Source organism: Chlamydotis macqueenii, chromosome 26 (assembly GCF_036417535.1).
Source record: "Chlamydotis macqueenii isolate bChlMac1 chromosome 26, bChlMac1.mat, whole genome shotgun sequence".
Taxonomy (NCBI): domain Eukaryota; kingdom Metazoa; phylum Chordata; class Aves; order Otidiformes; family Otididae; genus Chlamydotis; species Chlamydotis macqueenii.
This window is the reverse complement of record NC_141581.1, coordinates 1724584-1736653: the sequence shown is the minus strand read 5'-3', so window position 1 is coordinate 1736653 and position 12070 is coordinate 1724584. Positions and strand designations below refer to the sequence as shown.

At 42.8% G+C, this 12070-nt stretch overlaps 1 protein-coding gene across 4 annotated transcripts in view; it reads right to left on the bottom strand.

The window, feature by feature from the left end:
- DOT1L (DOT1 like histone lysine methyltransferase) overlaps nucleotides 1-12070 on the bottom strand; it is a 73063-nt gene that overhangs the window by 27562 nt on the left and 33431 nt on the right. For all 4 annotated transcript variants that reach the window (XR_015261152.1, XR_015261153.1, XM_086767281.1 and 1 more), the window contains exons 8-13: nucleotides 8691-8746; nucleotides 6033-6112; nucleotides 4727-4795; nucleotides 2511-2617; nucleotides 1486-1527; nucleotides 104-187 (exon numbers count right to left, since the gene is read on the bottom strand). Coding sequence is in view for 2 of the 4 variants with exons in the window: in XM_086767281.1 (XP_086623407.1) it covers nucleotides 104-187; nucleotides 1486-1527; nucleotides 2511-2617; nucleotides 4727-4795; nucleotides 6033-6112; nucleotides 8691-8746 (438 nt within the window). In the remaining 2 variants the exon portion in view is untranslated. The remainder of the gene's footprint in view (nucleotides 1-103; nucleotides 188-1485; nucleotides 1528-2510; nucleotides 2618-4726; nucleotides 4796-6032; nucleotides 6113-8690; nucleotides 8747-12070) is intronic.

Below are 12070 nucleotides of genomic sequence, written 5' to 3'. Positions count from 1 at the left end.
GTCAGTCTTCCCACAGAATCAGGCTTTTCCTGACACAGATTATGAGTTCAGGCACAGCTAAAGAGAAAATAAGTTTAGTGTATGAAAAATGCAGGCTGTTCACCTTGTTTTCTTGAACCTTCGTTGGAGTAGTTGTGTTGCTCTTATTTTCTCTTTGTTGACGACGTCTAGCTGCCTCTTGTTCCTCCTGGACAAACATTTCAAAGACTTATTAATTATTTGCTCATATATTTAATCACTTTTTAATACAGATCACAGTGTTTTCTGGCTTAGTCTTCTACAAGAGCTAGGTGTAAGGGCTCTTATAATGCCTAATTTAAAAAAAAAACAAACCTTTTGTTACCAGCAAAGGTAACCCTAGATCACACACCGGTGTAACAGGTTTTGGGTTTGGGTTATTGTTTTTTTTTTTTTTAATTACTAAATATTTCAATAGCTTTACCTACACCCCCAACATTTCATGTTGCTACCTCACTTTAAAAATCTTACATGACTTGAAATGGCGAAGCCATTAATCATCACCCAATTCAACTTCAGCCAAGTTTGTAGAGGAGACTAAAAAACAAAACCAACTTTTAAGCTTGATTTTCTATTAGGCAGTAAAGACAGGAAATTTCAAAAAGCTCACTCAAACCCTGTCTTGTACCTTCTAGATGAGGTTTAATTTGCATAAGAATTCTGGCAATTCCAGGACCTCTTCAATTTAAGTAAGTCATCAACCAGACCGTAGACATGGCAGATTTAACCAGTCTCACCATTAAAGGCAGAGAAGTTCAGTACTACACGGATGCCAACCTGCATTTTTTCTTTTGACTCTGAAAAGTCTTTTTTTCTCCCAAGTTTGAGCTCAGTAGTCTGAAATACCCCAATCTCACAGCTACCATTAGTCACCTGTTTTCAACACTTACTAAGCAAGTCACTCTGAAGACTAACACTCACCTGAAGTTTTCCATTTAGTGGCCTCACTTAATTCTATTACTGGGAATACCAGCCCCATCGGTTGTTTTGGATTAACGCAGCCCAGCATAGCCTCAAAAATCCTCTGGCAATTTAATTCCACGTGCGATAGCACAGACTGCAGCAATCCACAACACATTTCATGTCTCAAATAGCACGTCCCAAAAGTAACATCTCAGAGCAGTCTCCAGCTTCATTCTCATGCAGCCGAACACCGGGACAGACTCAAACTATCATTTTCTCCTTTAACTGCAGTTCTTTAATGAACAAATCGCCCTTTATAGACCTCCAGTGCAAGGGTAAATCACCTTGCAGCTGCCCCGTTAATTCTCTACCAGAATGCTCTAAAAACACGATTGAATTAGCACTTGATGGTTTATGATGCTTCACTTTAGCTTCACACGCATGTTCCTTGCGTATCAAGAAAATTTGACTTTCTATCAATTTTATACATCTCTAACAAGCTAAATTCCTCATAGTGACTGCTCCATTATTTTGGGTTTTCTACAGAAAATGATGGAAACTTACCCTGAGTTTTGGATTTTTGAGACTAGAAAAATAGTTTTCAAGCTGAAAATAAAAAGAGAAGAGAGTTATTTTCAAAGTCACAACAGATGAATACATAGGAACAAAATGATTAGCTTAAGACAAATGCAGAACTGCAGAAATTCTGACTGGTTTTCTTCTGATAAGCCACATCAAGGAGCCATTTACATTCATTCCTTTTAGTGATGCAGACACATTGTGTAGCAGGACCTATCTTCACACCGCCGCCTATCCTTGTTTTAAAGCTGTGTGTCATGTATCTCCACTCAGCAGAGGGTTGTTTTCCATGAAGCTACTTCACTCTTGGACTCCACTAAAATATTTATCTGCATGCTAGCATGTTCTTTAACAAAAGCATTATTGGACTACAGCACATTCGGAAAAATAGTCTTGCTATCATACTGCAAAAAACTCAGTGTGGGAATAAATTATTTCTCCACAAAAGTTTACATTTCTACAGTTTTTTTTTCTGTTTTCTTTAACTGAAAAAAAACCCAGTGAACACATCAGCATTGTTATGGAGCTTTGGCTGGTTCTGCAGTAATTAGAAGTTCAACTAAAATTGATATTTTCTGTTTAAATATGATGGAATGAAATGGTCTGTACACCACAAAGCCAATTGAAGAATTACAGACCCGCAGAGACTTTACACAGGGTGGAAGCTATAGCAGCAGATCACCGTTCTGTACAGCTGCATATTCTGGAGCATGAGAAGGAATTACCCTTGTAAATCCATGCACCTTCGTTGAGTTAACGACTGCCACAGTGCTGTCCATAATTACGGTCTCTGTTACACACTGCGCTGAAGCAGCCAGAGTTTGTGTGATTTGCACACTCAGCCAGACCGAACAGGTGACTGGTGAACGGCACCCATTTCAATCAGGTGTGCCACAGATCCGTAAATACACCAAGGAAAATTATTCCTAAAAGCAAGGATGTGAAGTTGCCATGTTGATTCCAGAGCAGCTGAAGCAGCCGGAGATTTCCTGGCCCGTGTTGATACTCACTATGGTTCGGTCAATAGTATGCAGGTAGTAAGAAACTGGTTTCCCGGTCCATGACACAGATCCTTTCAGTGGTGACAGCTCCACAACTCTCATTATAGTGCCGATATCTAAAGGAAGAGCATCAAGTTAGGGAAACAAAGCTCGTTCAGTTTGCCACTCAGCTTTTTTGCCACTTTTACGAGGAACCCGTAGTAACAGGCAGGATTTAACTAGAAAGGAGCAGTAACAGAACGTCACTAGAACCAACCATGTAAACTGGAACTGCACTATATTTGGACTGGGGACAAACATGTTTTGTATTTGCTTTCTTGCCTATTTGTGTTTTGTTCCCTAGCATTAGTAGGTATGGGATGTGCCTAAGCATTTCCATAACCACTGAACACTGAGTGGCATGACTGCAGAAGAAATTTGGGCACACTTCTATTTAATTAGAAAACGACTCAGAAGAGTCAAAAAGCAAGGTTTAGGATTCAGCAACTTCCACCACTCACTACTTTAACCACATTTTAATACTTGGTTTGGTTTGTCCCAGCTCTCACCACATTGCCATTTCTTTTTCCAGATGGCATTACTAAGGACAAAAACGGCACTGAGAAAAAAGGTTGCCTGACTCTCAAAGCTTTATCTTCAAAATTATTTACCTGTTCATACTTTAGAACAAAACACCAGACAGACAGGCAAGCCATGTGACTCAAATCCCAGTCAGACACACACACAAAAAAACCCTTGCTGAATAAAAGCGTTGTAGGGCAGCAGCATAAAGCTAGCACAGCAGAATGAAATCACCTCCTCTGTGTGTGAGGGATACTGGCCGTATTTTATGCGGCTCTAAGTGCCGCATAAGTGGGTGACACTTCCCTGGGAGTGTCACCGAGAACAGGGCATTAAGGCTGGAACAAGCCCCAGGCCTAGCACATCCCACGGATGTTCATTTGATATTGGTGTTTCCCCGAATACAGCAGGGTCACAGAATAGGATTGAGACCTAAAATTGATTTCAACAATTTCCCCTCACTGTTTGAGGCAGAGAAAGGTAATTCCTTTTCAGGGTCTCTAATCTGAATCCCTGAAGAGTTTCCTATTATGCAATCTCACCCAAATCTTAATTAGCTATTTCTATATAATTTTAACAACATTAAGCATTAATTAACAGTTGATACATAAAACTTCAGCATTCAAAAAACTATTCTGACCGAGTCCATACTGGGGTGAAGGCTGAAACAGACGCAGAAGTGGCTCAGCTGACAGTTACAATCGGGGCTTTTATTAGGGAAAAAGCAGTGCACATCGGCTGCTTTGTCTCCCCACTACTTTTTTTAATAACAGCAGAAAGAGATCACAGAATGGTCAGAAACCAAGAAAGAAAAAGCTTGAGGGGCCCAAACAAAAATGTATTTAAGAAGGCAGGTCTCCCAACTGAAACCTCAGAAGAGCCTTCTTGTATTTCATCCCGTTGTAGTGTGCTCTAGAAGGTGGAGTGGGCTTTACTCAGGGTGCTCTTGGTCTTATTAGCAAACTGACTGATCTCAGCTCTCTGGAGGCTGGAGGATTTCCAGAAATTCCACTCTGTCTTGGTTTTTTTTCCCTTTTATTTTCAAGAAGGTGTCTACAAAGAATTGGCAGGCCAGAGCCCAATGGTTGACAAGATTTCAGACAATCAGATGCTACAGAAAACAATATCAAACCAGAAGGAAAATGGCAGTTTTGGGTGTGCGATGCGCAGGACATTCACAACAATTCAAGCTCAGTAAAAATAACTCACAATGGCACTATTTTCAGTGAAATCTCTTAATGACAGTTTTCAAATTACTATTCTTGAAAAGCAGTTTACCATGAGTGTCAGGCCAAAAAGAGAAAACCCAGCTTGAGATTTGTAACTCAGTACGTTCCTTGCTGTTTGCTCAAGGAGGGGAATATGGCATTTTTTAAATGTAAGGGAGTGTTTTGCACTGGGCACAGTAAATATGTATAAAATCCAGCTTGGATCTTTCTTTTGCTTGAAAAATTTAGACAATAAAAATTGATAAAAAATCAGAAGCAAAGCCAACAACCCAGGGTGTTAGCAATCTCAAAACCTCATGAAACTGCTATAATAACGCAACAGCATTTTTCTGCTTGCTTACACAACTCTAAAGAGCAACAAAAAAAACCACTACAGATACATTCAGGTAATGAATAAACCATAACTGTAACAAACAATAAAAAGGGCAATCATACCGCTCAAGTTTCGACTGTTAATTCTAAAATTTAGAGGTGCAAAAGGTTTTGAGGACACAATTCTCCCACCTGAAAAAAAAAGAAGGAAGAAAAAAAAAAAAAGCAAAGTCAGCTACCACTGTTTCTTCTAGAAATGACTATTTATTAAATATAACCCAGTACAGAGCCCTAAAGAGAAGCTCTGAGAAAACTATCACCAGCACCTCATTACAAACAAGTCCCACCAGCTGGCTATGAGGGGGCACCTCAAGAATCACTTCAAAATGACAGATCTTAAAACGCTCCCAAAAAAAGAGAGCATTAATTCTCAGTGGCAACCTACAGAAATTTCAATTAGGAACACCACCACTATCTCATTCCTAGTTGGCATCTCTTACAGACAAGCCCCAGAAGCCCTTTTATTTAAGAGACTATTCTCCATTTCACAGCTATTTGTGGTCATTTAGCCCACGGCACAGATCCTGAGCGCCTTCTGGGAAGAGAAGGTTTCTTCATTTTCTGAAGAGCTCTTGAACCTTCCCCACCTTGCCACTCTCTTAAGTCACCACTAAACAAATGTTTAAAAAAAAAAAATCTGGGGGTTTTACGGTTTACAGAGCCCAAAAGTCACATTATTTACTTCAGCTGCACATGGAAAGCCACAGCTTCTTTGCTCGCCACACATTTTCTTTTCAAAAATACTTATTTTTGAGATTTCTGCCACAGTCAAATAAAATTTTTACTCATCCAAGCAGTTAAGATGAAACAAAAAAAGATAACTCAGGCAACCTAAGGGCCACAGTGGGGTTACTGGACATGCCCCGTCACTCGTGTCTGCAATGCCACTTCTCAGGAAGCACACAAGACATCCAGGGACAACGCCCCCATTTTAATATTTACTTAACACCCAGTACCAAACGTGACAGCTTTAAACAGGAGAATCCAGTAACTTAATTCAGCGTGCAGTCACAGAAACTGGCTATCCAAAGCCATGCCTATGCATCAGGAAGCTCTGCAGTCTTGGTCGTTGCGTTTTTTGCTGGCTCCCGTAACAGGTAGGAGGGAACCGGCAGTTCCTCCCGCCCCACAGAGCTCCTCAGAGAGACCTGACATTCAGAACTACCTCCAGGTAACCAGGTAGCTCAGAGGAGGTATCAAGAGAGGAAGTAAAAAGCCTAAGAAATAACCTTGCCTGCAAGGCACAGCAGGAAACCCACCAACCTGGCTTCTGCTGGCTGTAACTACGCCCTTATCGCCACCAGCTCCCACAGGAAGCAGGAAATCAGTGGGAAAAAAAAAAAAAAAGGTTTTAAGTTTGATTTGTTACCTTCCTTCATGTTCGCAAATCGCTCCTTCAGCTGGTGATCCACCTCAGGACCAAAGGCAAAATTATTCACAAAAATAACACTGCAAGATAATGGTCTAGTTAATAAACAGAGACAGGCAAACGGCACCGAGCGTACGCACACGACCAACCCCCCAAGTCACAGCCACCCACAGCCACTTCGCAAGCTGAGACACGCTGCTCGTCCCTGACTGTCAGCTACTTCCGTCCAACAAAACGCCTTCTTCTTGCACAGTGACACAAAACAGTTCCTTACCTTCAGCATTCACAGACACTGCCCGCATAATTACATTTTTTAAGTTTTAAAGGTGTCCTGCTCTGACAGTTCTTCTCACCACACAGCTGAGTTTTGCACCATTTCCACATAAAAACAACGTGCAAAAGGTTTTCACCCCCCTGCCGCGGTGAGATTAAACACATGAAAAGCGATCCTCCAACACAACGGACACATTTCATCCTGTTACTTCTTCACGTGCATTTAAAACATTACAACAAAACACAAAATGTATTTTCTCTCCCATAATGCAAAGAGGGAGTCGACATCTCTCAGCACGTTCTCCCTGGCCTAAACCTAGCACTTCACCCTAACCCACCATGGAGGGTTTGGATCTTTCTTTCTGGGTTAGAAAATCCATTGAGGGGCTTTTATTCCTGAAAAAAAACAGTCATATAGAAACAAACAAAAAAAAACCAACACCTGTGCATAGGTAGAATCACACAAATGACCAAAAATGTTTGGGAAAGAAACAGAACATGTCACAGATTTTAAAAGAAATACCCCTTTATTTTTAAGAGCCTGGTCTAATCGTCCCTGGTGCCCGTTTCCTACCAACAAGAGTCCTCAGCATCTCCTGGAAGCCACTGAGCACCCTGCACAGAAACTGTGAAAGCCGTCCTGGCATATTGTCTCAACACGAAGAACTGATTTCTCTGCAAGAGGTCTGTTCGAAAACTCCCTTCCCAGTGCCTCCACACACTAAGCATGTTCAACAAGGACACTGAGTTTTAAGAGCAGCAGCCAAAGCTATTAAAAACCACAGATGAAAAAAATGTTTATACATTAAGAAAAAAAAAAAATTGATTCTTGCTACGCCTTTCTCTTGGAAATCTGGGAAACCCTGCCTGGCAAGTAAGGCTAGCAGGGGTTTCTTCCTCCTCATTCCCACCACGTGCCAAAAAAGAGGCCTTGCAAGAGCGCCAAGCGTATTAATGGGACTAGAAAACATCAAGGAAAGGAAGGGAAAAAGCCATAACTTGCCAGATATGTATTTTTTTAGCGTTCACTCTGGCACAGTAATGTGTACGCACGTGACAGAAGTACAGGAGCCCCCAGTCCACCTTGCCTCCAACTCTCTCCTCAGCACGTACTGCTAAGCCACAGGCACAGCGGCTAACAGGAATGCTGCGCGCCGCACGGCTCGCTCACGTATCGGCACCGACCCACGGGGAGCCACGCTCTGGTACCGACGCAGCCCTCCCTTCAGAGCCCGGCCACCGGCCCACGCTCACGGGACGGGTGACGCTTCAGCTGACTCTCTAAGATTGGGTGGCTCCAGTGTGAATTCATCATCAATCTGCAGTCTCGTTACAGAGAGCAGACGCCGAACAGTTGGCACGCTCGCTACAAACACAAACACCTAACAGTTGTGAGCAAAAAGCGACTTCTTTTTGAATTCCTCTATCAAAGAGCAAAGTGATCGTGGATCAGCAGGCACACAATTAGCTGCACACCAGAAAAATAAAGATCCACCAGCATTTCTGTGTACAGTTAGATGCACTTCAAATAAAAAAAAAAAAAATAAAAAAAAAACCCCTGCTATGTTGCGATGCTGGGGTAAGTCTCCCCACAAACCAAAAGGTAGCTCCAGAAGTTTCAGGGAGGTACGTTATAATGCAAAACCCATCAGCCTGGCAGACGCCTCTGTGATGGGGTACTCCTAAAACAGTACCTTGGAAGCAATCCATAAATTGTCACAACCCTGAAGACTTTCAAAGAGCCCCCTTTGAAAACTGCCTTCCACTCCCCCACATCACAGGCTGCCCCAGAAGGTCAAAAAACCACTTTTTTTTTTTCTGTCCATAAGGCTAAAAGAATGGAAAACTTTTAAAAACACAGAAGAATATTTTATTGCTTTTAACAAATTTACTCCCTTTTTTGCCACCATCAAAAAAAGAGTTTAATGCTCTGCACAGATCTTCACAAAAATAAATCTTCAAGACAATCAGCTTAAATGAATTCCCAATTTAACTTGGAACAGACTTCCTCGGGTCTTTCGCTTTTTTTTTTTAAATGGAAAGTGAGCTTAGCTGTATGCACCAATAGCCAAGATAAGTAGTGTTTTGCCAGAATCACTGACACGAACTACAAGGATATGCAAAACAAACAGAAGTTTATACTTCTCTGTAGAACCAGAATTTATCTTGGATACACCCTTGTGAGTAATATCATGGGACATGCATTTAAAGCCATTCTTCTAGTCAGAAAACAGGATCTAAAGAGGCCAGTATAAGAGTTGGCAGATAGACTCTTGGTATGTGCTATGGAAATTCTATATAAAAAGCTGGCCAGCCTCCCAATTTCCACTATACAAATTCCCAAATATTCCCTTCAGAAAGCAGCATTCAGTCGCTGTACTGTACCTTGTGTTCGCAATTCTCTCTCTCCATTCTTCTGAGAGGAAGTCACCTCTTTCCAGCTTAAAAAAAGACAAAGAACACAAAAAACCACACACACACAGAGGAGTTAACATTGTTCCTTTCTGCTCTGTATCTCTTCTCCCTTGGAGAAGGCCCAACACGCTGTACCAGCTCGGTGATACCACTACAAATAAGGCTGTGTGAAGCCTTTTGGAAATGCCGAGGAGAGCTCATGCCCGTTCCTCGAGTCCCAGAGGTGCCGCCCTCTGCTCCCACCCTCAGCTGCTCTCCCGCCACAGGATCAACGGGGCCGAGCCTCGAGCATCAGCGACGCCCTACGAAGGCTGTGCTCTGTGGAGAAGCCAGCGATGCCGTACGGCACCGGTATCGCAAACAATCAGTGAACGCCTCCTCAAGTCCCCGCTGAGCCCCGTGGTTCGGTCAGCCCCGTTAGCAGAGGGGGAACCGGAGCAAATAATTTGGCACAGCGTTTGCTAGAAATACTGGCTCGTCATTCAGGCTCTCGTTGCAACAGACAGACAAGCATCTGATTTTTGTGCGGTACTAAATATAAATCTGGAATGCTTCTAACACGTTCAAGTTGGAAATCAAGTAACATAAAGGTCTTATGTGAAAATAAGACGGCTTCAGTGGCTTATATAGAATACTTCTGATGAAACCACACTGAGTCCCAGGTTAATACCCACAGCTACACAGCTTTTCCACAGGTTAACGTTCTCTCAGTCACGCTTTTGAAATGAGAGAGGAATCTACGGGCCATCCCGTTCTGCTGTGCCACAAGTAAGGCAGGAGGAGGCTTGGGGGAGGAAGATAAGAGGAGAAGGGAAAAAAAATAATACACAACTATATAATTAATGATGAGAACACACTCTGAAGAAGCAGGTAAGTTGATGGCTTGTATCAGAAGCTCAGGAACATCAAAGCAACGACAGCGACTGCTTAGCATCCTTTTTCTGCACGTACGCCTTTGTATGGAAAGAAGTGAGCATTTCACACGCCAGCGATGATTTTCATTTGGTGACCACTCAAACAGAAGGGCCTGCACTGCAACGCAGACACGCTCAAGCGACTTCCAAACCTCTCTAGCGAAGCCAGGACACCTATCTCAGCGAAGCACCAGAGCCTGGTGTCTTCCACTGCAGTTTTCTCTTCCCAGCAGAGCAGCCTGACGCCACTCAGAGCCACGGAAGGGATGGCAAACCTGTCTGAGCCATTGTGAAGGACAAAGCCACAGTTGCCATAGGAGTGGGTCTGCTTTTCAGGAGGAAAAGAGGTGAGGAATAAAAGAAAAAAAAAAAAATCACCCCAATAAAGAAGTCCAAATGCCTTGCTGTTCCACACGGCAGCTGAGGGGGGAACATCAAGGGTTCTCAGGCAAAAGATCAAGAACTTTGTGAAGAGCCTTAAGAGTTAGAAACTAAATATGTTGAAAACAGCAACTTAGAATAATTGAAGTTATTCAAAATCATCTGTTCTGCCAAACAGCTAGGCTGAAATAAGATTTTAAAACAGAATTACTACCTGTACTCTCACAGCTGCTGGAGGGGATGCACGTTTTGATAGCCCCACTACAGCAAAAACAAAGCGTATGGTGGAGACTGAGCCCCGAGAGATCTGGCCTAACAACGTACTGCTTGGCAGTTATAAAATCCAAAGCAGGAACTCAATACAAGATCAGAACAGTTCTGAAGAATGCTGAGTATTTTTCACACCTGAAAACACTGAAACACTTTTTCTAGGGCTCTAAAAGCCCTATTTGTGAATGGAGACCAACTCCAGACTATTTTTAAGAGATAATTTTGTTTCAAAGTCTTATGTGTTCTTATAGTAAATAGTTTCATGGTTGAGCAATCAAGACACAGTAGAAGAAAGCCCACACGCAAGGCGACTATACTTATTTTACAATAATTTTTGCAAGTCAGCTTCTCTATTGCAGTCCTCCGCTCCACACATTCTGTTCCTAATGTCTACATGAGGTTTTCAAACAGGAGAAAGAAAAACACTTGAGCAATACGGAAGCATCATTATAAAGCCATAGCCTAGCAAGAGGACAAAGAACCAGCATAACATGAAACTATTTTGAAATACTAAGTCTTGAAACCTAACCTAAGTGGCCGTTAGACTTACTTGGATCCAGTTACACCATATGTTTGTCCTGCCCGTGTGGTTAGGAAGAGCGGTTATAACCAAAATCTCTGTGCTTTAACCTGAACACTTTCTCCCCTGTCTACTTTTGCGATATATAGTCATGCTACAATTCAAATGAACCACAGTCCTCTTTACATCCATCTATTTTTGTATTTTAATGCTACCCTAGCTCATACTTAGCCAATAGTTGATGGAAAAAAAATCTCACCAGGAAAAACACTGGAGAACAGAAATAAGCAGATGGTCAACTGTGGTTGGGAGAAAATCGGTTATTTTTTCCCCCTCTCGAAGCGAGACAGTGATTCCTGGATCAGAGGTTTGCTACGTCCAAAACAGCACAAAAGCAATCTGATTGACTATTTCCGATGACCAGTTTCTTCATGTACTGTACTTAGGGAGCAGAGATTAAGAAATGATGCCCTAAAAGGAGGAAAGTGGGCTCATCGCCATCAACTGACCCAGGGAATCCGACAAAATCCCCCCAAAATCCCCGGCAACTGTGTGGTTTAGAGTAATTTTGAGAGCAAAACAAGAACTGGTAAGGAAACTCCAGCTAACTCCTGGCTGAGGGCTGCAGTAGCTAAACCAGTAGAAGAACACGGTCCGTTATGGTCACGCAGGGAGAAGGTGGCACGCCCGTGCAAAGCGGCGGTGACAGCTACACGGATGCACTCAATCTCTTCCCACCAGAGTCCCCACCCCCACCGTGTTCCTCCTCTCTCTGCGAAACTTAATCTCCTTAGTGAATAATGAATGGAAGGGACCATCTGTAATGCAGATATTTTCATCTGATTAGACAATGCAGGAGACCTGCTTTATCTAAAAGGATAATTAGCTCAGTGAAATCCTCTTCAGAGAGCTGCCAGCCTGCATTGTTTCTAAATTTAGAAGCCAAAACAGGTTTTTATTCAGGGTTTTCAAACAGATAAATTTGCTCTACAGAGACTGCAGAAATACGCCGCTCAACGGCATCCAGTTCCCGTAACTGGAAGAAAACCAGCAGGTCACCGCCCGGGGGAAGCAACAAGAGGTACGCTCCAGCGGGTGTGCGTTCATCACGTAGCGGAGCAACAGTTGATGGAGGTCAAGCCCCTCTGCGGCGGAGGAGGGCTCCGTTCTCACCCCAGCGCCGGGCTGGGAATCTCTCTGGTAACGCTCTGTTTGAGCGGCTACACAAAGCCATAAATTCACACGCAGAATGCCTCATTCCAGCA